Source organism: Theobroma cacao, chromosome 10, assembly GCF_000208745.1.
Source record: "Theobroma cacao cultivar B97-61/B2 chromosome 10, Criollo_cocoa_genome_V2, whole genome shotgun sequence".
NCBI classification, from domain to species: Eukaryota; Viridiplantae; Streptophyta; class Magnoliopsida; order Malvales; family Malvaceae; genus Theobroma; species Theobroma cacao.
This window is the reverse complement of record NC_030859.1, coordinates 21111175-21133589: the sequence shown is the minus strand read 5'-3', so window position 1 is coordinate 21133589 and position 22415 is coordinate 21111175. Positions and strand designations below refer to the sequence as shown.

At 34.2% G+C, this 22415-nt stretch overlaps 5 protein-coding genes and 1 long non-coding RNA gene across 13 annotated transcripts; 1 reads left to right on the top strand and 5 right to left on the bottom strand.

The window, feature by feature from the left end:
• LOC18587440 lies at positions 1704-2717 on the top strand. 2 transcript variants are annotated; one of them, XR_001929839.1, is made up of 3 exons: positions 1704-1812; positions 1896-2013; positions 2332-2717. It is a non-coding gene; the product is annotated as an uncharacterized LOC18587440 (long non-coding RNA). The 2 variants fall into 2 exon arrangements; XR_001929838.1 differs by having other exon boundaries at positions 1704-2013.
• On the bottom strand, positions 2779-5518 carry LOC18587438 (F-box/LRR-repeat protein At3g26922). Of its 6 annotated transcripts, XR_001929837.1 has the most exons (5): positions 4911-5504; positions 4794-4836; positions 4450-4668; positions 3105-3255; positions 2779-3007 (listed from the first exon to the last, which is right to left on the bottom strand). XR_001929837.1 is itself a non-coding variant. In XM_018129209.1 (4 exons), exons 1-4 carry the CDS (start codon positions 5355-5357, stop codon positions 2946-2948), a joined length of 969 nt encoding a protein of 322 aa, XP_017984698.1. In that variant the 5' UTR covers positions 5358-5518; the 3' UTR covers positions 2779-2945. The 6 variants fall into 6 exon arrangements, 3 of the variants coding, with proteins under 3 accessions (XP_017984698.1, XP_017984697.1, XP_017984696.1); XR_001929835.1 differs by having other exon boundaries at positions 4450-4836; positions 4911-5506; XR_001929836.1 differs by having other exon boundaries at positions 4794-5502.
• On the bottom strand, positions 6906-9830 carry LOC18587437 (F-box/LRR-repeat protein At3g26922). 2 transcript variants are annotated; one of them, XM_018129206.1, is made up of 4 exons: positions 9216-9823; positions 8574-8792; positions 7246-7405; positions 6906-7140 (listed from the first exon to the last, which is right to left on the bottom strand). In XM_018129206.1, the coding sequence occupies exons 1-4, from the start codon at positions 9519-9521 to the stop codon at positions 7091-7093; spliced, it is 735 nt and encodes a 244-aa protein (XP_017984695.1). In that variant the 5' UTR covers positions 9522-9823; the 3' UTR covers positions 6906-7090. The 2 variants fall into 2 exon arrangements, with proteins under 2 accessions (XP_017984695.1, XP_017984694.1); XM_018129205.1 differs by having other exon boundaries at positions 8574-9830.
• LOC18587436 (putative F-box/FBD/LRR-repeat protein At5g22670) lies at positions 10399-13284 on the bottom strand. The gene is made up of 3 exons (XM_018129210.1): positions 12153-13284; positions 10731-10890; positions 10399-10623 (listed from the first exon to the last, which is right to left on the bottom strand). The coding sequence occupies exons 1-3, from the start codon at positions 13089-13091 to the stop codon at positions 10574-10576; spliced, it is 1149 nt and encodes a 382-aa protein (XP_017984699.1). The 5' UTR covers positions 13092-13284; the 3' UTR covers positions 10399-10573.
• Positions 14041-17026, bottom strand: LOC18587435 (F-box/LRR-repeat protein At3g26922). Its single transcript, XM_007011202.2, has 3 exons — positions 15790-17026; positions 14382-14541; positions 14041-14271 (listed from the first exon to the last, which is right to left on the bottom strand). The coding sequence occupies exons 1-3, from the start codon at positions 16744-16746 to the stop codon at positions 14222-14224; spliced, it is 1167 nt and encodes a 388-aa protein (XP_007011264.2). The 5' UTR covers positions 16747-17026; the 3' UTR covers positions 14041-14221.
• On the bottom strand, positions 17734-21253 carry LOC18587434 (glycerol-3-phosphate dehydrogenase [NAD(+)] 2, chloroplastic). Its single transcript, XM_018128618.1, has 9 exons — positions 20925-21253; positions 20259-20395; positions 20032-20137; positions 19607-19808; positions 19414-19501; positions 18943-19090; positions 18560-18709; positions 18336-18485; positions 17734-18196 (listed from the first exon to the last, which is right to left on the bottom strand). Exons 1-9 carry the CDS (start codon positions 21243-21245, stop codon positions 18182-18184), a joined length of 1317 nt encoding a protein of 438 aa, XP_017984107.1. The 5' UTR covers positions 21246-21253; the 3' UTR covers positions 17734-18181.

Here is a 22415-nt window from a genome sequence, read left to right as displayed (position 1 = left end):
TGGCAAGTGAGGATTGATAAAAGCTTTTACTTTTCTTTGTGATGCTAATATCACAGAAAGGCTAGGCCTGGATGGGCTTGGGTTTGCTAATAGTACAGCCTATTAAATATGACCGTGAGGAGTGAATCAGACTCAAAATACATCAAGATGTCATGGTAAATGTCCTACACATTCTCAATGAGATACATGCACATAGTTGCAGCTCTAGAACAAAGAATTGATTAAACATAAAATGTTCTAATGGATTGAATGGGCAGCATAGTGCTCGAATCTGCGGAAAACACAAAGAGCAGGAAGGAAAATAAACAGTATATCAACATCATCCACTACTTATCGTATGTTTACAATCTAAAATATTGTTTTCAGTAAACAGTTTTCTAAGTTTGTATCTCATCAGCCATGCTTTTGAATCTGTAAGGCAAACTTTTTTTCTCTACAAACAAGAATAATTGCTTGAGATAGGATAGAAATGAAAACCAGATGGTACAAGAAGCACTTCATGCAAACACCACTCACCGCCTTCGGATTGGGAATTCTGTGGAGGGCATGATCTCTTTCTTGCAATTGGCAAATCTGGTTTGCCTATTTAACTTTTTCTTAACTCAGGTTTCTGCAAGTATATATGCAAACAAATTAAATAAACCTGTTTTTGTTACAAGCATCTTATCTATCAAAGAGAGAATCTAGGAATCAACATCATACCTCTTCCGTCAAAACTTCTTCTGATGTGCCTATTTAATTAGGTCTTAAATCATGCAGACCAAAAAAGAAAATCGTCCTTGGATCACTTGCAGGCCAGCCTCATGCTTTCGGACCCTTGTAGAGTAATATGTGGTAAGACTAACAAAAAAGAAAGGCACAACAGAGGTTGGTCAAGACAACCCCCAAGATTTATAAAACTGAATGTTGATGGATCAGCATTGGGGAAGCCTGGACCTGCGGGTATAGGGGACGCCCTAAGAGACCATGAAGGCTTCATCAGGGGTATTTCCTCTCATCCAATTGGGCCTGAGGATTCCAACTACGCAGAACTGATTGCCATTAAAAAGGGAATCAGCTTCTTTCTTTCCACTCCATGTCTAGCAGTCACTCTCTCATTGTAGAAGATGATTCCCGAAATGCCATCAATTGGGTGAGTAGTTACAGTTCAGTTCCTTGGCGCATGAAAAGTTTATCTAACAGTATTGAAGTTTTCAAAGGTGATGTCAAAGCTATTTTATTCAAGCACAATTTTAGAAAACACAACAACCTTACTGATGGTCTTACAAAAGCAGCTGTTATGTGATTGGGCAAATTCTCTACAGTTTTTTAATGCTTTGCTTGCCACTGGTTTGATGATAATGATCTATGATGGTTTCCAGTTCATTCCTACCTTTTCCTTTTTTAGTATGGATGACGGATATTCATTTTGAGGTATTTTTGCATGTACAGGTGGACATGAATATTTTCTGCCGCTTTGCCTTTTTCTTGTGTTTTGTGGCTGAACTGTGTTTCCATTTAGGACCCAGGGGACTGATTGTTTTTTTGTGGCTGAATTGTGTGACCCATTTGGTCTCTTTGTAACGGGATTAGCAGCTGAAGGGGATTTCTCTACCCTCTCTGCTTTTTTCTGGCAACCCCCTTGCCAGCTCTTTCAATGAAATGTTCATGCCCTTCAAAAAAAAAATCATGTTTCTGCAAGTATGCAAGCAAATTAAAGCAAACCTGTTTCTGTTACAGGCATCTTGTCTCTCAAAGAGAGAATCTAGAGATTAATATCATATTTCTTCTGTCAAAACTTCTCAGAAGAAGTATACCAATTCTCCTTTTCCAGTGAGTAATTCTACAACCCAATGATGTTCTTGGAAGCTCCATTTTTCCTTAATTGACAGAAAGCCTGTGCTACTTCACTGCAGCGGAAATCAAGATTTAAAAATCCCATTAACACAAACACGGATAATTGCCAATATGCTAGCAAAAGAATTGAAGCTTGTGCCATTTGGGAGTTATGGTCCTTGGCATGACAAGATGCAGGTATGCATTTGCAATTCCACAATAAACATGTTGCATACAAGTTGACATCAATTGCCAAATCATGTCTGCTGCTCAATTCTGTTTACATTCAGGTTGGCGGGTGTACTTAATCTAGAGATTAAGAATAGCCCTTGCATAGATAGTTCTAGGAATGCATCAAACTATGGACCTGCAGATGGTGGAGCCTTGCAGTGAAACCTCTAAAATTATTTTAAGGGTTTTTCCTACCTTTAATACTTCCAAGCCTATTTAATGCGTGCTTTGAATTATCATACGGATTTACTGGTAATTCCAAGGTATTTCTTTTCTCGTCAGCAGACTTGATCGTTTCAAGCTTATCGTGGAGCCATGAAAATCATCTTCGCTTAGCTGGATCTTTATCAACTGGCAGGATCTGGAGCCTTAAAACATTGTCATTTCAAGGATCTGTGGACATCATTTGCCAGCATCTATACTCCAAAACAGCATAGGTGCTTGTATTTGAGGTCAATCTTTTGTCTAAATATTCCTTGGTCTGTCTATCCTCTGAAGCACTCCCTGGAGACAACCTTGTTTATGTGTGTCTTCCAGCCTAGACCTCACTTGATATGTCAAACCTAACAAGTCTTGGCAGACTATAATTGCCACTTCTATTCTTCCTTTACCCCAATTTGAAGTTCTAAAAGTCGTTTATTACCTTAAATATCCTGCTTTAAGCTGGGACTTCTCTTATTCTTGTGCTTATTTGCTTCTGTCCTAATAATACTAGCTCCATATTTAACATAATAGTACAACATTGTTATCATTTATTTAGAAAATCAGATATTGAAATTCATCCATATATATAGCCAAAGTTCTCCCAACTTTACAAGTAATGCCATACATAAACAAAACAGTAAAGACCAACATAAAAGACTGACAATCAGTTTTAGAAAGAGTTTACAAATCCCGAGTTAATCGCTACCCACAGGACTCTCATAGCCTGCCATTTGGCTATCCATGCCTGAGAAATCATCTACAAAACAAAGCTTGTAAGATAATTGATTTTCACATTTCAAGTCAAACATACATTAATCATTAACAAAAAATAAAAGACAGGTAAAGATACTAACATAGTTTCATTGTAGCAGAGCAGCTGAGAAGGCTGTCCAGGATACGTTCAAAACTTTTAGGCTTCATGAATAGCCACTTGTCAACTTTTATCTTCAAATTAGCAAATGGTCGTAGATCTTGATCCCGCAAGGAACAACATTTGGTGAGAACCTTACCACATAGAAATGGTTATAAGAGGTTAGAAAAGGAAACCTTTGAGAAAATCAAATATTAAGATGCGTTCTTTTTTATCTAATTCATAACAATTGTCATTGTCCGTTATAAGGATGAATAAGATAACAAAAGACAAAAATAAACAATTTGCTTGGTTGTCCTCCAAATGTAAAATAGAAGAAAATCAAACCCAAATATGTCAATGAAGCACTAAGTAAGTACAGCAATATCCACCTTTTGTGATTAATAAGGTGTTTACATAAATAAATGGATGGCTGCCAATAAATATAGACTGGTAGGTATGCTACAATAAAATAAATTAAAAGCCAATCCTTATCAAATATAATCGGAGAAGCAACAACCAGATCAATGCATCACTCATCACTGAATAATTTCTTCTTCTTTTTTAACTTAGATTCAATCTATTCAACATTCATATTTCTTTCAAATCTCTTTTCAATAAAATTTTCATGAACCAAACAATGTCAAAATGAACGTGCTGGGGGACTAAAATGAAAACAGATGGTTAAATCCAAGACTCAATTTATCTCATGTTTAAGCATGCTCCTTTGAAATTAAAAGAGAAAGCTAAAATGAACTTCCACACTTGGGTAAATTTTACTCAACTTATCAGGATAAAACGATAGATGCCCTTGTCATGGAAAATTTCTTACTACCCTATTCAATGATCCATTTCGTTTTGTGCAGGCTAATTCTTATCCTTGAATTCTTTGACACGATAGTTTAAAAGTACAAGACATTTATAAGTGGTGATGGGAAACATAAATTTCGTAAAGGAATCTATATAAAAAAGATGAGTTAGCATGAGTTCTGTTATTCTTTTAGCATGATGAAACGGTATGATGTTGTAACATTTAGTTTTCCTAAAAAAAACAAAGAATAATATGCTGCTCTGTATCATAATATATAAAACCAACCACACAGTACACACATAAGTGATGGAGAGAAAGTTTTGCAAATCTTTTCTCGCTTAAGTTTGCTTCCACTCCAAAAAGTGATTTAAGCAACAAAATCAACATACCGTAGTATAGAAAATCAGTTATCAATTATCATTAAACCAAACCATCAACGAAATAAAAATGCAGAAAGAGTTAATAGTTTCGCAAATCATTTCTCACTTAATTCAAACAATTAATGATATGAAATGGAAAATGAGTAAAAGCAATTTACCTCCACTGACAATGATAATGTTAAAGATTTTGCATGACGAAACTCGTTAAGGATGTTGATCAAGCGAAGACCATACTCTTTTTCACTGCGTTTAAATCTGGGTGGTGTCTTTAAATCAAAATATACATCATCGACAGAATCTGGGTGATCCGTTAAGCACACAATCGGAGGAGTACCAGAATACTTAAAGGTTGTGAGTCGGGGAGCATAAATCTCAACCTTACCGTCACCAAGAGATGCAAATGAAAGTACCAAGCTTCTCAGATTATCAGCGTCAATACATAAACCTTTACTACCCACCGCTAAAATATCAAAAAGTTTCAAATTTTCAAGATTTGGGCAACCTGAGAAAGCCGTTGGTTCAAAGTTTGGTCCAGCCGCAGAGAACTGAGAAAGACGCAAAGACTTAAGAGCTGGACAAGCCAGTAATGTGGGTAGTTTCATGGGCATCCAATCAGTACCTTTCAACTCGAGTGATGTCAATGATCGACAAGTCCAGAAGCTCTCAGGAAATAAATATGGGCAATCGGAGAGGAGATGAACAGTGAGTTGTTGGACATTGTGTTTAACAGCATAACAAATCAATCCATCTACGAGAAAACAATGCGGGTCATAGACATGGGATTGGACACAAACCTTGACAAGGTCAGTGGGGCAACGCCGGAAAAGGACTTGGCTGATGAACTTGCTGAAAGAACACATCTTCATCTCTAACTCCTCTTCGTCCTCGTCATCTATTTCCTGTTGGAAAGGGAAAGTATCGAAATTGAAGTCAAGGTTAGGAAGGGATTGCCAGAGGGGCTTCCACCTCTTGGACAAAACACAGGTTTGAACTGCCTGCTTGGTGTTTAAGAAAGACATGATTTTAAGGAGAAGATCATCAGATAACTTGCCCATCCTGTCTTCATTCATCTCGTCCCTCTTCTCACTTGTTAACGACATATCGCTGAAATCTTCAACCAAAAGGAACAACAAGGAAAGGGTTTTCTAAAACAGAAGAGAAAGGGCCTTTGAGTGAGGAGAGGCAGCTGCTTGAGAGACTTTTAGGTATGCCCTAAGTACCTATGAAACGATGTAGTTTATGAAGACGAGAAGAAAAAGAAATCGGCCACTTTGTGAGCTATACGGTGTTAATTAGAGCTGTCAATACGAGCTGATCCGGTCTGCTCGATCAAAGTTACTATGGATTAAGAAAATATGAATCGGGTCGGATCAATTATTTTTTATATGAGCTATCAAAATTTTAATTCAGTCAACTTTTTACTAGTTCATGGATTGAGTTGAGTTAGTTCATTTTTTTAAAAAAAATTATTTTTATAATTTTATTTAATAAATTTTTTATTAATAAAATTATTTTATAATTTAATTCATAAATTAAAATTATTAATTTGATAAGTAAAAATTAAACAGATTAAAATATATAAAATAAGTAATATTATTGATAATTAAATTATTAATTTTATATAATTAAATATATAAAATTATTAATTTTTTTGACCCATAAAACTGACTTGTTCAACCCATCCTAACCCTTTGATTTGGTGGGCTGACCAATTTAAATACGATTTTAATATGAATCTAAATTTTTAGATTCAGCCCACCTCATATTTTATAAAAAATGAGCCAACCCAATAGATTAGATCCATTTCGACAGATATAGTATTAATACAGAATAACTTTTTTATACATTTTCTGTATATTCACAAAATGTCAATTCGTAAAATGAAAATTAAGATGCATATATAAATTATAATATTGAGTTTTATGTTTTAGTTTTTTATCATATGCTATACACTTTTGTTTGAGTTATTGCTATCATATACAATACTACTTGCAATTCTTAATATAGAATGTAATTAAAATTTTACAAAATGCACATCAATCAAACCATTAAAAAAAATTAAAATATTATTATCACGAAACCAGCCTTTATCTACCGTAAATCTCATTGTGTAACACAGATATCAATTTAGTCTTAATTTAATTTTTACACATTGTAATCATAGTTTACTTAAAATATAAAAATTTAATTAAAAATTTAATACTATCTAACAATTTTTCAATATCAAATTATAAGGCTTTTGTTGTCAGCATTAAAGAAAGGCTTGGCCTGGCTGGACTTGAGAGTACCTAAGTAAACATGACCATGAAGAGTGAACCATGCCTCTAGATGCCATGGTACATGTCTTATGCATTCTCAATCAGATATACAAACTTGCAGCTCTACACAATGAATTGATTAAACATAAAATGTTCATATGGATTAAATGGGCAGCATAGTGCTCAAATCTGCAGAAAACACAAAGAGCAAAAAGGAAAATAAACAGTATATGATTCTAATGTTTTTGAACTTTTCGATCCCATCTGCCATGCTTTCTTATCCATAAGCCAAACGTTTTTGCTTAAAAATTGCCCTATTTTTAAGAAATTATTATGTTAGAAGAGAAATGGTACACTAAAACAAACTTTGCTTAAGAATCTTTGATTGAGATAGAATAGAATTGAAATTCAGACAGTGAATCATGCATATAGACAGCCAAAGTTCCCTCAACTTTAGAACTAGGTACATACATAAACAAAACAGCAAAGACCAATATAAAAGACTGACAATCAGTTTTAGAAAGAGTTTACAAATCCCAAGTTAATCGCTATCCTCAGGACTCTCAAAGACTGCCATTGGGCTATCCATGCCTGAGAAATCAATTACAAAACAAAACTCGTAAGATAATTTTCACATTTCAAGTCAAACATACATTAATCATTAACAAAAAAAAAAAAGACAGGAAAGATACTAACATATTTTCAATATAGTGGAGCTGTTGAGAAAGCAGTTCAGCATACATGCAGGCATTTCAAGCCACTTGCATGGCCACTTATCAAATTTTATCTTCAAATGCTTCAAATTAGTAAATCGTAATCGATTTCGATCCACCAAGGAAGGAAATTTGGTGAGAACCTTACCACAGAAATTGTTATAAGAGGTTAGAAAAATAAACCTTTGAGAAAATCAAATATTAACATGCATTCTTTTTTATCTAATTCATAATAATTGTCATTGTTCGTTATAAGGATGAATAAGATAACAAAAGACAACAATAAACAAATTGCGCGGTTGTCCTCCAAATGTAAAATAGAAGAAAATCAAACCCAAATATGTCAATGAAGCACTAAGTGAGTATAGCAATATCCACCTTATGTGTTTAATAAGGTGTTTACATGAATAAATGGATGGCTGCCAATAAATATAGACTGGTAGGTATGCTACAATAAAATAAATTAAAAGCCAATCCTTATTAAATATAATCGGAGAAGCAACAACCAGATCAATGCATCACTCATCACTGAATAATTTCTTCTTTTTTTTTAACTTAGATTCAATTTATTCAACATTCATATTTCCTTCAAATCTCTTTTCAATAAAATTTTCATGAACCAAACAATGTCAAAATGAACATGCAGGGGGTCTAAAACAAAAACAGATTGTTAAATCCAAGACTCAATTTATCTCATGTTTAAGCATGCTCCTTTGAAATTAAAAGAGAAAGCCAAAATCAACTTCCACACTTGGGTAAATTTTACTCAACTTATCAAGATAAGACAATAGATGACCTTGGCCTGGAAAATTTCTTACTACCCTATTCAATGATCCATTTCCTTTTGTGCAGGCGAATTCCTATCCTTGAATTCTTTGACACGATAGTTTAAAAGTACAAGACATTTATAAGTGGTGATGGGAAACATAAATTTAGTGAAGCAATCTATATGAAAAAGATGAGTTAGCATAAGTTCTCTCATTCTTTTAGAATGATGAAATGGTATGATGCTGCTCTGTATCATATAATATATAAAACCAAACACACATTAAACACATAAGTGATGGAGAGAAAGTTTTGCAAATCTTTTCTCGCTTAAGTTTGCTTCCACCCCAACTCATAATGGTTTAAAAAGAGATTTAAGCAATAAAATCAGCATACGGTAGTATATAAGATCAGTTATCAATTATCATTTAACCAAACCATCAATGAAATAAAAAAGGCAAAAAGAGTTAATAGTTTCGCAAATCATTTCTAGCTTAATTCAAACAATTAATGATATGAAATGCCAAATGAGTAAAAGCAATTCACCTTGACTGCTGCCGTTGACAATGTGAGAGATTTTGCATGACGAAACTTGTTAAGGATGTTGATCAAACAAAGAACATAGTCTCTTTCATTGTGTTTAAATCTGGGTGTCTTTATATCAAAATATACATCATCGAGATTTGCAAGAGAATCCGTTCTCCACATTGTCGGAGCAATACCAGAATACTTGAAAGTTGTGAGCTGGGGAGCATAAATCTCAACCTTGCCGTCACCAATTAATGCAAATGAAAGTACCAAGCTTGTCAGCTTAAGAGCATCAATGCATAAACCTTCACTACCCACCGCTAAAATATCAAAAAGTTCCAAAGTTTCAAGATTTGGGCAACCTGAGAAAACCGTATTTTCAAAGTTTGGTCCAACCGGAGAGAAGCCAGAAAGATGCAAAGACTTCAAAGCTGGACAAGCCAGTAATTTGGGTAGTTCTATGGCACTAAGAGTCACATCATTAGCTTTCAATTCGAGTGCTGTCAACGATTGACAAGTCCAGAAGCTCTCGGGAAATAAATATGGGTAATCAGAGCGGGGATGAACTGTGAGTTGTTGGACATTGTGTTTAACAGCATAACAAATCAACCCGTCTACCAGAAAACAACGCGGATCATAGATATGGGATTGGACACAAACCTTGACAAGGTCAGTGGGACAACGCCGGAAAAGGACTTGGCTGATGAAATTGCTGAAAGAAGCCATCTTCATCTCTACCCGCTCTTCGTCCTCGTCATCTATTTCCTGTTGGAAAGGGAAAGTATCGAAATTGAAGTCAAGGTTAGGAAGGGATTGCCAGAGGGACTTCCATCTCTTGGACAAAACACAGGTTTGAACTGCCTGCTTGGTGTTTAAGAAAGACATGATTTTAAGGAGAACAGCATCAGGTAACTTGCCCATCCTGTCTTCATTCTTCTTGTTCCTCTTCTCACTTGTTAACAACATATCGCTGAAATCTTCAACCCAAAAGGAACAACAATGAAAGGGTTTTCTAAAACAGAAGAGACTGTCGGAACAAAAGGGTCCGTGACTGAGGAGAGGCAGCGGCTTGGCCTGAGAAAGGTTTTGACCTTCTAGTTATGCTTTAACGACCTATGAAACGATGTAGTTTATGGAGAGGAGAAGGAAAAGAAACCGGCCACTTTGTAAGCTAAATGGTGTTAATACAGAATAACTTTTTTGTACATTTTCTGTACTACTTTCAATTCTTAACATAGAATGTTGATAAAATTGTATAAAATGCACGTCAATTGAACCATTAAAAAAAATTAAAATATTACTATCATGAAACCGACCTTCATCCACCATAAATTTCATTGTGTAACGCAGATATCAATTTAATCTTAATTTAATTTTTATACATTGTAGTCATAGTTTACTTAAAATATAAAAATTTAATACTATCTAACAATTTTTCAATATGAAATTATAAGGCTTTTGTTGTTAGCATGAAAGAAAGGCTTGCCCTGGCTGGACTTGAGAGTACCTAAGTAACCATGACCATGAAGAGTGAACCATGCCTCAAGATGCCATGGTACATGTTTTACACATTCTCAATCAGATATACAAACTTGCAGCTCTATACAATGAATTGATTAAACATAAAATGTCCATATGGATTAAATGGGCAGCATAGTGCTCAAATCTGCAGAAAACACAAAGAGCAAAAAGGAAAATAAACAGCATATGATTCTAATGTTTTTGAACTTTTCGATCCCATCTGCCATGCTTTCTTATCCGTAAGCCAAACGTTTTTGCTTAAAAATTGCCCTATTTTTAAGAAATTATTATGTTAGGAGAGAAATGGTATACTAAAACATACTTTGCTTAAGAATCTTTGATTGAGATAGAATAGAATTGAAATTCAGACAGTGAATCATGCATATAGACAGCCAAAGTTCCCTCAACTTTAGATCTAGCTCCATACATAAACAAAACAGCAAAGACCAATATAAAAGACTGGCAATCAGTTTTAGAAAGAGTTTACAAATCCCAAGTTAATCGCTATCCTCAGGACTCTCATAGCCTGCCATTTGGTTATCCATGCCTGAGAAATCAACAAACCAAAACTCATAAGATAATCGATTTTCACATTTCAAGTCAAATATACATTAATCATTAACAAAAAATAAAAGACAAAGTAAAAATACTTACATATTTTCAATACAGTGGAGCGGTTGAGAAAGTAGTTCAGGATACATGCAGGTATTTCAAACCCCTTGCTTTGCCACTTCTTAACTTTTATATTCAGATGCTTTAAATTAGCAAATGGTAGTAGATTTCGATCCACCATGGAAGGAAATTTGGTGAGAACCTTACCACATAGAAATGGTTACAAGAAGTTAGAAGAGGAAACCTTTGAGAAAATCACGCATTAATATGCATTCATTTTTATCTAATTCACAATAATTGTTATCGTCCGTTATAAGAATGAATATGATAACAAAAGATGTTCATGAATAAGATATCAAAAGACAACAATAAACAATTTGCTCTGTTGTCTTCCAAATGTAAAATAGAAGAAAACCAAAGCCAAATACGTCAATGCTGCACTAAGTGAGTCTAGCAATATATATTCACCTTTTGTGCTTAATAAGGAGTTTACATGAATAAATGGATGGCTGCCAATAAAATATAGACTGGTAGGATGCTACAATAAAATAAATTAAAAGCCAATCCTTATCAAATATAATTGGAGAAGCAACAACCAGATCAATGCATTAAGGAATAAGTACATTTTTGTTTTAAATTCTATTTATTCAGCATTCAAAGTTCCTTCAAACTTCTTTGCCCGAAAATTCTCATGAACCAAGCAATGTCAAAATGAACATGCTGGGGGTCTAAAACGAGAACAGAGCTGAAATGAACTTCCATACTTTGGGAAATTTTACACAACTTATCAAGACAACACAACAGATGACCTTGTCCTGGAAAACTGCCTTACTACCCTATTTAATGATCAGTTTCCTTTTGTGCAGGAGAATTCCTATCCTTGAATTCTTTGACATGATAGTTTAAAAGAACAAGACACATTTATAACTGGAGATGGGAAACCAAAATTTGATAGGGAATCTATTTGAACAAGATAAGTTAGCATGAGTTCTGTTATTCTTTTAATACGATGAAATGGTATCCTTCAAGATGCTATAACATTTAGTTTTCCTATTTTAGTTTGTCTCCACTTTAGTATCAATTTCCAAACCAAGAATTGATGAGAAAGAAAACAAATGTACAATATGATGCTCTGTATCATAATGTATAAAACCAAAAACACATTACACACATAAGTGATAGAGAGAAAATTTAGCAAATCCAACCCGATTTCAGCAACAAAATTAACGTACCGTAGTATATAAGGTCAAATATCAATTACCATTAATCCAAACCATCAATGAAATAAAAGTGGTAGAAAAAGTTGATAGTTTGATAAATACTTTCATGCTTAACTTTGCTTTCACTCCAACCCATAGTGGTTAAAAAGAGATTTAAGCAACAAGATCAACATACCATAATATATAAGATCAGAAATTCAAACAATTTATGATATGAAATGGCAAATGAGTAAAATCAATGTACCTTGACTGTTGATGTCGATAATGTGAGAGATTTTGCATGACGAAACTCGTTAAAGGCGTTGATCAAACGAATAACATGCTCTTCCTCATTGAGAATAAATATGGATGCCTTTATATCAAAATATACATCATCGAGAAATGCAAGATTTTCCCTTAAACACACCATCGGAACATAACCAGAATCCTTAAAAGTTGTGAGTCGAGGAGCATAAATCTCAACCTTGCAGTCAAAATCTAATGCAAATGAAAGTACCAAGCTTCTCAGATTAACAGCATTAATGCATAAATTTTTACTTCCAGGCCTAATATCCAAAAGTTCCAAAGTTTCAAGATTTGGGCAACCTGAGAAAGCCGTCGGTTCAAAGTTTGGTCCAGCCGTAGAGATTCGAGAGAGACGCAAATACTTAAGAGCTGGACAAGCCAGTAATGTGGGTGGTTTTATGGGCATCCAAACATTACCTTTCAAACCGAGTGATGTCAATGAATGACAAGTGTAGAGACTCTTGGGCATTAAAAATGAGCAACCACCTATGAGTTGGAAGGTGAGGTGTTGGACATTATGTTTAACAGCGTAACAAATCAAACCGGCTAGGACAGAAGCATGCCGGTCATAGCTCAGAGACTGGACGCAAACCTTGACAAGGTCAGTGGGACAACGCCGGAAAAGGACTTGACTGATGAAATTGCTGAAAGAACACATCTTCATCTCTAACTCCTCTTCGTCCTCGTCATCTATTTCCTGTTGGAAAGGGAAAGTATCGAAATTGAAGTCAAGGTTAGGAAGGGATTGCCAGAGGGACTTCCATCTCTTGGACAAAACACAGGTTTGAACTGCCTGCTTGGTGTTTAAGAATGACATGATTTTAAGGAGAACATCATCAGGTAACTTGCCCATCCTGTCTTCAGTCTTCTTGTTCCTCTTCTCACTTGTTAACGACATATCGCTGAAATCTTCAACCCAAAAGGAACAACAATGAAAGGGTTTTCTAAAACAGAAGAGACAGTCTGAATGAAACGGCCCTTGAGTCAGGCGAGGCAGCGGCTTAGGTAATGCTTTAAGGACCTATGAAACGATGTAGTTTAACTGCTTATGGTCTTCACCATTGAATATAGAATAACTTTTTTTTACATTTTCTGTACATATATAAAATACCCATTCACATTTTCTGTTTTGTTTTCTCATGTTATGTTCTTTTGTTTGAGTTGTTGCTACCATACTAATACTATTTACGATACTTAACCTCGAATGTTGATAAAATTTTTACCCATAATAAATCTCGTTGCATGATACAGGTATATCATTTTCATTTTAATTTAATTTTTATGCACCTTAATCATAATTTACTGAAAATATAAAAATGTAATTCTCTCTTAAATTTTAATTTGTAGTCTGATTTTTAAATAAAAAAAATTATCTATTATTTATTGAGTCAATTACTCGCTCAATATATGGATGAACAAATTAACAGATACATAATCAAAGTCAAAATCCACTCTAATTTTGAAAATCTTCTACAAATCAAAGTCCGCTTTAATTTTTTGGAGAATAGGGTGTTTATCATTGAATATAGCAAGTTACCAGGAAGAGTGAACCATGCCTCAAGATGCCAGAGTACATGTCTTACACATTCTCAATCAGATAAACAAACTTGCAGCTCTATACAATGAATTGATTGAACATAAAATGTTCATAGGGATTAAATGGGTAGCATAATGCCCAAATCTACAGAAAACACAAAGATCAAAAAAAGGAAAATAAACAGGGTATGATTCTAAAGTTTTCGAACTTTTCGATCCCATCTGCCATGCTTTCTTATCCGCAAGCCAAATTTTTTTACTTAAAAATTGCCCTATTTTCAAGAAATTATTATTTTAGGAGAAAAATGGTATACTAAAACATACTTGTTGCTTGAGAATCTTTGATTGAGATAGAATAGAACTGAAATTCAGAGAGTGAAATTCATGCATATATACAACCAAAGTTTCCTCAACTTTAGAACTAGCTCAATACATAAACAAAACAGCAAAAGGACTGACAATCAACTTTAGAAAGAGTTTACTAATCCCAAGTTAATCGCTATCCTCAGAACTGTCATAGCTTGCCATCTCGCTATCCATGCCTGAGAAATCAATTACAAAGCAAAGCTCATGAGATAATCGATTTTCACATTTCAAGTCATATTTACATTAATCATTAACAAAAAATAAAAGACAAAGTAAAAATACTTACATATTTTCAATACAGAGGAGCGGTTGAGAAAGTAGTTCAGGATACATGCAGGCATTTCAAACCTCTTCCTTTGCCACTTCTTAAGTTTTATATTCAGATGCTTTAAATTAGCAAATGGTAGTCGATTTTGAACCACCAAGGAAGGAAATTTGCTGAGAACCTTACCACATAGAAATGGTCATGAGAGGTTAGAAGAGGAAACCTTTGAGAAAATCACGTATTAATATGCATTCATTTTTATCTAATTCACAATAATTGTCATTGTCCGTTATAAGAATGAATAAGATAACAAAAAACAGCAATAAACAATTTGCTCTGTTGCCTTCCAAATGTAAAATAGAATAAAACCAAAGCGAAACATGTCAATGATGCACTAAGTTAGTCTAGCAATATAGATCCACCTTTTGTGTTTAATAAGGAGTTTACATGAATAAATGGATGGCTGCCAATAAAATATAGACTGGTAGGACTGCTACAATAAAATAAATTAAAAGCCAATCCTTATCGAATATAATTGGAGAAGCAACAACCAGATCAATGCATTAAGGAATAAGTACTTTTTTGTTTTAAATTCTATTTATTCAGCATTCAGATTGCCTTCAAACTTCTTTGCCCGAAAATTCTCATGAACCAAACAATGTCAAAATGAGCATGCTGGGGGTCTAAAAACGAGAACAGAGCTGAAATGAACTTCCATACTTTGGTAGATTTTACACAACTTATCAAGACAAGACAACAGATGACCTTGTCATGGAAAACTGCCTTACTACCCTATTTAATGATCCGCTTCGTTTTGTGTAGGAGAATTCCTATCCTTGAATTCTTTGACATGAAAGTTTAAAAGAACAAGACACATTTATAAGTGGAGATGGGAAACATAAATTTAATAGGGAATCTATTTGAACAATATAAGTTAGCATGAGTTCTGTTATTCTTTTAATACGATGAAACGGTATCCTTCAAGATGCTATAACATTTAGTTTTCCTATTTCAGTTCGTCTCCACTTTAATATCAATTTCCAAACCAAGAATTGAAGCGAAAGAAAATGAATGTACAATATGATGCTTTGTATCATAATGTATAAAACCAATAACACATTACACACATAAGTGATAGAGAAAAAATTTTGCAATTGCTTTCAATCCAACCCCGATTTAAGCAACAAAATTAACGTACCATAGTATATAAGATCAATTATCGAGTATCATTAATCCAAACCATCAATGAAATAAAAATGGGACAAAAATTGATAGTTTCGTAAATACTTTCTCGCTTAACTTTGCTTTCACTCCAACCCATAATGGATAAAAAGAGATATAAGCAACAAGATCAACATACCATAATATATAAGATGATAAATTCAAACAATTTAAGATATGAAATGGAAAATGAGTAAAAACAATTTACCTTGATTGTTGATGTCGATAATGTGAGAGATTTTGCATGAGGAAACTCCTTAAAGGTGTTGATCAAACGAATAACATACTCTTCCTCATTGTGAATAAATCTGGGTGTCCTTATATCAAAATATACATCATCCACAGATGCAAGGTTATCCGTTAAGCACACCATGGGAAGAATACCAGAATACTTAAAAGTGGTGAGTCGGGGAGCATATATCTCAACCTTACCGTCAATAAGTAATGCAAATGAAAGAACCAAGCTTCTCAGTTTATCAGCATTAATACATAAATTTTCACTTTCAGGCACAATATCAAAAAGTTGCAAAGTTTCCAGATTTGGGCAACCTGAGAAAGCCGTTGGTTCAAAGTTTGGTCCAGCCATAGAGAAATGAGAAAGATGCAAAGACTTAAGAGCTCGACAAGCCAGTAATGTGGGTAGTTCTATGGCCATCCAATCATTACGTTTCAACTCGAGTGATGTCAATGATTGACAAGTGTAGAGACTCTGGGGCAATGAAAATGGAAGACCACCTCTGAAGTTGAGTTGGAAGGTGAGGTGTTGGACATTGTGTTTAACAGCGTAACAAATCAAACCGGCTAGGACAGAAGCATGCGGGTTGTAGTTGGGAGACTGGACACAAACCTTGACAAGGTCATAGGAATCACGCCGGAAGAGGACTTGACTGATGAAATTGCTGAAAGAACACATCTTCATCTCTAGTTCTAGGTGATCTAAGTGAACTATTTTCCGTTTGAAGGGGAAAGTATTATAATTGAAGTCAAGGTAACGGAGGGATTCCCAGAGTTTCTTCCATCTCTTGGACAAAACACAAGTTTGGACTGCGTGCTTGGTGTTTAAGAAAGACATGATTTTAAGAAGAAGTTCATCAGTTAACTCGCTGATCCTGTCTTTATTCTTCTTTTTGCCGTTCCCCTGCCCCATATCGCTGAAATCTTCCATCCAAAAATACAACAACGAAACAAACCTCCTAAATTTTTCCAACAATAACCAACACCACCCAAAGAAAGTTTCTCAAAAAGGGAAGAAAACTGAGAAAGGGGATTTTTGGGTTTTCTAAAAGAAAACAGAGTCTTTGAATGGAAAGGTCTTTGAGTGAGAAGCGCCGTCGGCTGCAGCAGCAATGCCGAAAAACAGAGTGAGAGGCCGCGGCTTGAGAGATTCTATTCTTGCAGATAAAATGAAATTTCGGGTTTTCACCTATGAAACGACATAGTTTATCAAAGTCCGCCCTAATATTTTTGGGCAATTCGATATTCCAGGAACAGGATGAAACTTAGGGTGAATTGTCACTATCATATGTAATAGTCTTTAGTCATAGTAAATTTCATTGCATAATACAGGTATATTATTCTCGTTTTCATTTAATTTTTACTTAAAATATGAAAATTTAATTCTCTCTTACATTTTAATTCGTACTCTGATTTTTAAATAAAAAACATCATATATTATTCGTTGAGTTAAATACTTGAATAGATAAATATGGAGATTGCAATTAAAAATTCTTTAAATGGGCTTCATGTGGGAGATTCATGAACGGAATTACTTCTTACTATCAGCAAATGGGCTTGCCAATATGCTGAGGTAGTGACATATGTTACTACTTAATAATATTTTCCTATATATCTTCCATATATGCAAAATTTGTCATTTTTATAATATATATTCATAAATATTTTAGATATCTGTAAATATATATATGAATTTGTGAATACAAAAAAGTAAATATTCATATCGATCCTCGTAAATACCCGATATATGGATGAATAAATTGGTTTCAAAATCTTACGAGTGATTGAAAATTATGAAAAAGAAAACTATAGACTTTGAAGTATAAACCTTTTCTCATGCCTCTTGAACTTAAACCAATGCAAGGATGAATATGAACTATTGTTCTGTCATGAATAAAAATCAATAGTAGTTGCATCATGCAAGCCAAGTACCTCCCAACTGAATTGCAGGATAGAATGCAATATCATTCCATCCTTTCTTAATTATCAATGAACATCGGGTCCAATACTAATACACTGACAGTGAAAAGAATCAGCTTAAAGCTAAGTATATGTAGATCTTGTTTGAGTAATTCTCAACCACAAAATCCCCCACTTTGCAAAATACATTGATCTTCTAACAATATTTTTGGATGGGGTACTTTCCTTTATATTATTCCTAAAGCATAATAAAGGGGAAATGGTATTTAAAAGAAAAAAGAAGAAGAAAGAATTGACCATGTATTTGGGGTATCTGCACCTTTTTTTTTTTTCTTGGAATGACCAGATGTAGCTCAGCAGCTCAGTCAAATGGCAATCTGGTTCGTAATGGTAGAGCTCCATCCTCTGGCAAAATAATTCCACTTCCTTGGCAAGACCAATAGGTTTCAAACTTCTTCAACCTATAAGTAACGAGTAATAGCTTTAGCAATTAATTAATTGGTTTACAGCACCATATAATTGAAGACCACATAGAAAAGATATGTATATGATAGTCAAAAAAGGTTCCTTTTTTATCAAGATTAAGCAGTTTGAAATGACCTGAGGGAGTCTCATTAATTCAAGAACAGCTTTCTTTGGGGTTAGCTCACTGTCTATAATCCGAGCAACCGCTGTCAGGACCGGCATCTTAACATTATATTTCTGGGCCAATGCAATCACAGCTCCGGCTGTTGACACACCTTCTGCTACCTACAGCATGTACTAATCATATTAATTAGACAGATTTTAAGCATCAAACAGCCTATATAAAAACTTACAAGCACCTGATTCATGGAGCTCAGAATATCATCAAGCTCCTCCCCTGATCCAAGACGAACTCCGACTGTTCTATTTCTTGAAAGATTTACAAAACATGTAAGCATAATGTCTCCAGTTCCTGATAGACCAGTAATTGTCGTCGGCTTTGCACCCATCTATAGATTTGTAGTAAAAGATTTGTTAGATAACACAAGTTACAATATAAAAATTATTTATTTTAATGAGCAACATGGAGCATATCAACATTCTAGCCGAAAAGAGGAGAGAGAGAGAGAGAGAGAAATAAATAAATAACGTAAGGCAGATCTCATAGCTAAGTTTTCAATCAAGGACCTGCACTCAGCTTGATAGGCCAGCGAATTGCAAAAAAAAGGGATGGGGGATGTACCTTTGTTGCTAGCCATCGTATCTCAGAGCAACCTTGTGCTACAAGAGCTGCCATGGAATTGTTACCAAGATTCATCCCTTCAACAATCCCAGCAGCTATTGCAAGTACATTCTTGAGGGCACCCGCAATTTCGACCCCTGTAACATCACTGAGGTTATCAGAGGTTACAAGCTGAGCATATGCATATCAATGCTCACTTATAATTCTTGACTGTCCATAAAATTAGCCATATAAAAACTTCATTATGCTGACCTAAAGCAGATCAGGGACAGACGAGGTTCTTACGCCGAAAGGAATAAATTTGGTATATGTTATTTGGATTTGTTAAAATTAGAACCTCATCACAGACACAGAATAGTAACCAAAATGCAGTAGTGCTAGAGATATTTGAGGGCGAGAGAACCATTCAAAATCTTTTATATGTGTAAGACAATTTTTCTTTTCTAGTTTGATATGATGGAGATCTTCTACCTTGAAGTGCTGATTCTTAAATGACTGGAAGCCAATAGCTGCTGAACAGCATTTGCCAATTTTTTGTCTTTTGATGCCACCACCATCGCTGCAAAGCAGAAGACAATAGATGGAAAAATATTAAGTAACCCAAGATATATGAGTTGGTTGAAGTTATTACAAGAAAACAGTTTATTGAATACAAGCAAGTCACCTGTTGGTAATTTGTTCATCAATTCCAATGCAAAAGAAGGCCCTGATAGTGCAATAAAAGGTTGGCGAGGGTTCTTCAATGCTTGAGGAATGATTTGAGACATCATCCTCAATGTATTGAGCTCTAAGCCTTTGCTAAGGGATATAAATGGCAAGCCAGGATCAACATATTCTGCAATGCCCTCAAGAAAAGTTGCACTGAACTGCATTACAGGAGGCAAGATTCAGGCAGTTGCCTCAGACTGAAAAATAAGCTAAATTGTTCTCCATAGTTGATATTAAACAGAATTAGACACGTTATATGACCCTATGTAACAGATGAGCATGTGGAAAATCAAGTTTATGGGATAAAATTTGACAGAAGGGAAAAATCAATCACATTTTTGAGTGCAAGAATCATCAACATTAAAAAGCGACTTGAAAGACCTGTACAGGTACAGCATGAAGGCAATAGTCTGCCCCAAGCAAAGCAGTTCTGGCGTCAGTAGCTGCAATCACATTTTCTGGTAGCTTGTGTTCAGGGAAGTACTTGCTGAGAACAGAGAAGATAGATAATGTACAAAGGTCAATTAAACTCCATTGAGTAACACCATCATATAATTGTAAAGAGGGACATAATTCAAAGAATGGAAAAAATAAATGAAACACCCCACCAATTACAATGGTTCTCATTAATGGATTGGCAAACTGCAGGATCTCGTACAAGCATACTAACTTCCATTTGAGTCTTTCTATTGGCAACATGTGCAGCCATTGCAGTGCCAAAAGATCCTCCTCCTAACACCACCACCTTCAAACCAAATTAAAGAAATGTAAATTACCAAATTATGACACAGCCTAGTTGGACTTGGAGCGGTTTGTGCTATAAATAAAGTAAATGAAAAGAGAAAGCTTTTCTTTCATTAACAAAAAACATTGACTAAAAGTTGAAGCTATTGAATATTATAGATGACAATCTCTATCCAATACCACTTTTTCTTGTCCAGATACTCTAGAAAATCATGAGAGTTAGAGAGTAATACTTAACACATATATGATTCAAATTCATGAATATTAATTGGATTAGATATCCCCTAATTGTAATTTTATACAGATTATCTTCTTTAGAAAAAGCCACTTCCTTTTACTCTCATCATTCTCTCGAGTATTTCATTACCTTCAATGCCAAGCCTAAAAAGGAATCAAATTTACAACAAAATTAAAAAAAAAAAAAACAGAAACTGCTTGCTTTATCTCAATCAAAACAAGCCCAAAATTCCTAGAGACACAGTCAGCAGAGCCAACAAAAGTCCTGACAAAGAAACAAACAGAAATCAAACCTTATTAGTTCGTTCAAGAACGTCAGTTTTGGCCTTGGACCGCCAAGAACGTGACCATCTAACAAGCTTCTCCCAAGCGAGCCGGACCACTTTCCGGCGATCCCGGGTCCTGTCAGGGGAAGCCTGAGGTGGGTTTTGGTCAGAATCTTGAGGGAGTGAAGGAGATGGGGATGGTGAAGGAGTTGCTGCACAGCAAGTGGCAATGACAAGTGGCTTCGAAGGTAACTTTGGGAGGTTTAGAAAGTGAATGGAACATGGGTTTTTTGAAGTGAATGATGGGTTTAGATTTAACAAGAAAACTGGCTCGCAAGGTGATGCCATTTTTGTTGTTTGAGCTGAGAATAAAGAGAGAAAGAAGCATGTATTAGCATTTTTAGTTTTATCCGTGTTGTACGGCGTACATTGGGCCAGCATTTCTGTTTTTTTATCCGTTTGTTCGGCCCATACCACTGTCACTCTAAAAATGAAAAAAAAAACTTTTTTAATTATTTATCGGTTTTGAAAAAATAAAATTTTGATATACTATATGCTAAATATATTGATTTAATAATTAAAATAGATTTAATAATCAAACCTGAATTGAAATGTATTAAAATGATAAAATAATAGTAAACAGCATATGAACATATTACACTACTTATGTCACGTTTGATTTGCATAATAAATAAGAATAAAACAAAATAACTATTTGGTGGAAGTAAAATATAATAGTTATTACGTAATTTGGTATAATGAATGGAATAAAATAAGAATAATTATTATGACTTATTGCAATATTTAGTTGTTAGAAATAACTTTAAAATTAGAAAAGAGTAAAAGACAAAAATATATTTTATTATATATATAATTATTTATTTTTATTTTATTTTTAAATATTTATAATTTATAATTTATTTAAAATATTTATAATTTATAATTTATAATTTATTTAAAGTATTAATAATTGATAATTTAAATATTAATATTTTGATTATAATTTAATCATTAGCATTATATAACATGAAAAAATCAAGATTTTGAATGAAATCCTCTGTCTTTGTAAAGCCTGACCTTATAAAATACTTATCATGACATACATGTGATGGATAGCATGTTTGCATGCTAGGAGAGTTTCGAAAAATTTACAAAAGTCGATATTGTACCTAGAGGTACAACAAAGTTGATTTAAGCTTCGAACTAGATCAAATAGAGATTTTAGGGTGAAATTGAAAATTTTACAGTCCAGGAATGATTTAAAATGGTGATTTGGAGTTCAATAATCAATTTGGAGTCAAATCAAAAATTTCACTATCTATGAGTAAAATGGTAATTTTGACACTCGAGGACAAAATGGGAAATTTTGTAAAGATTTTGATCACATTTGACTTATTGGAGTATGATTTGAGGTTGAGAAGTGAAAAATTATAATCTCGGTATTTTTCGGAGCATAGGGGTAAAATGATAATTTTATCACCTCAAGGGCAAAATTATAATTTTACATACCTGACACTT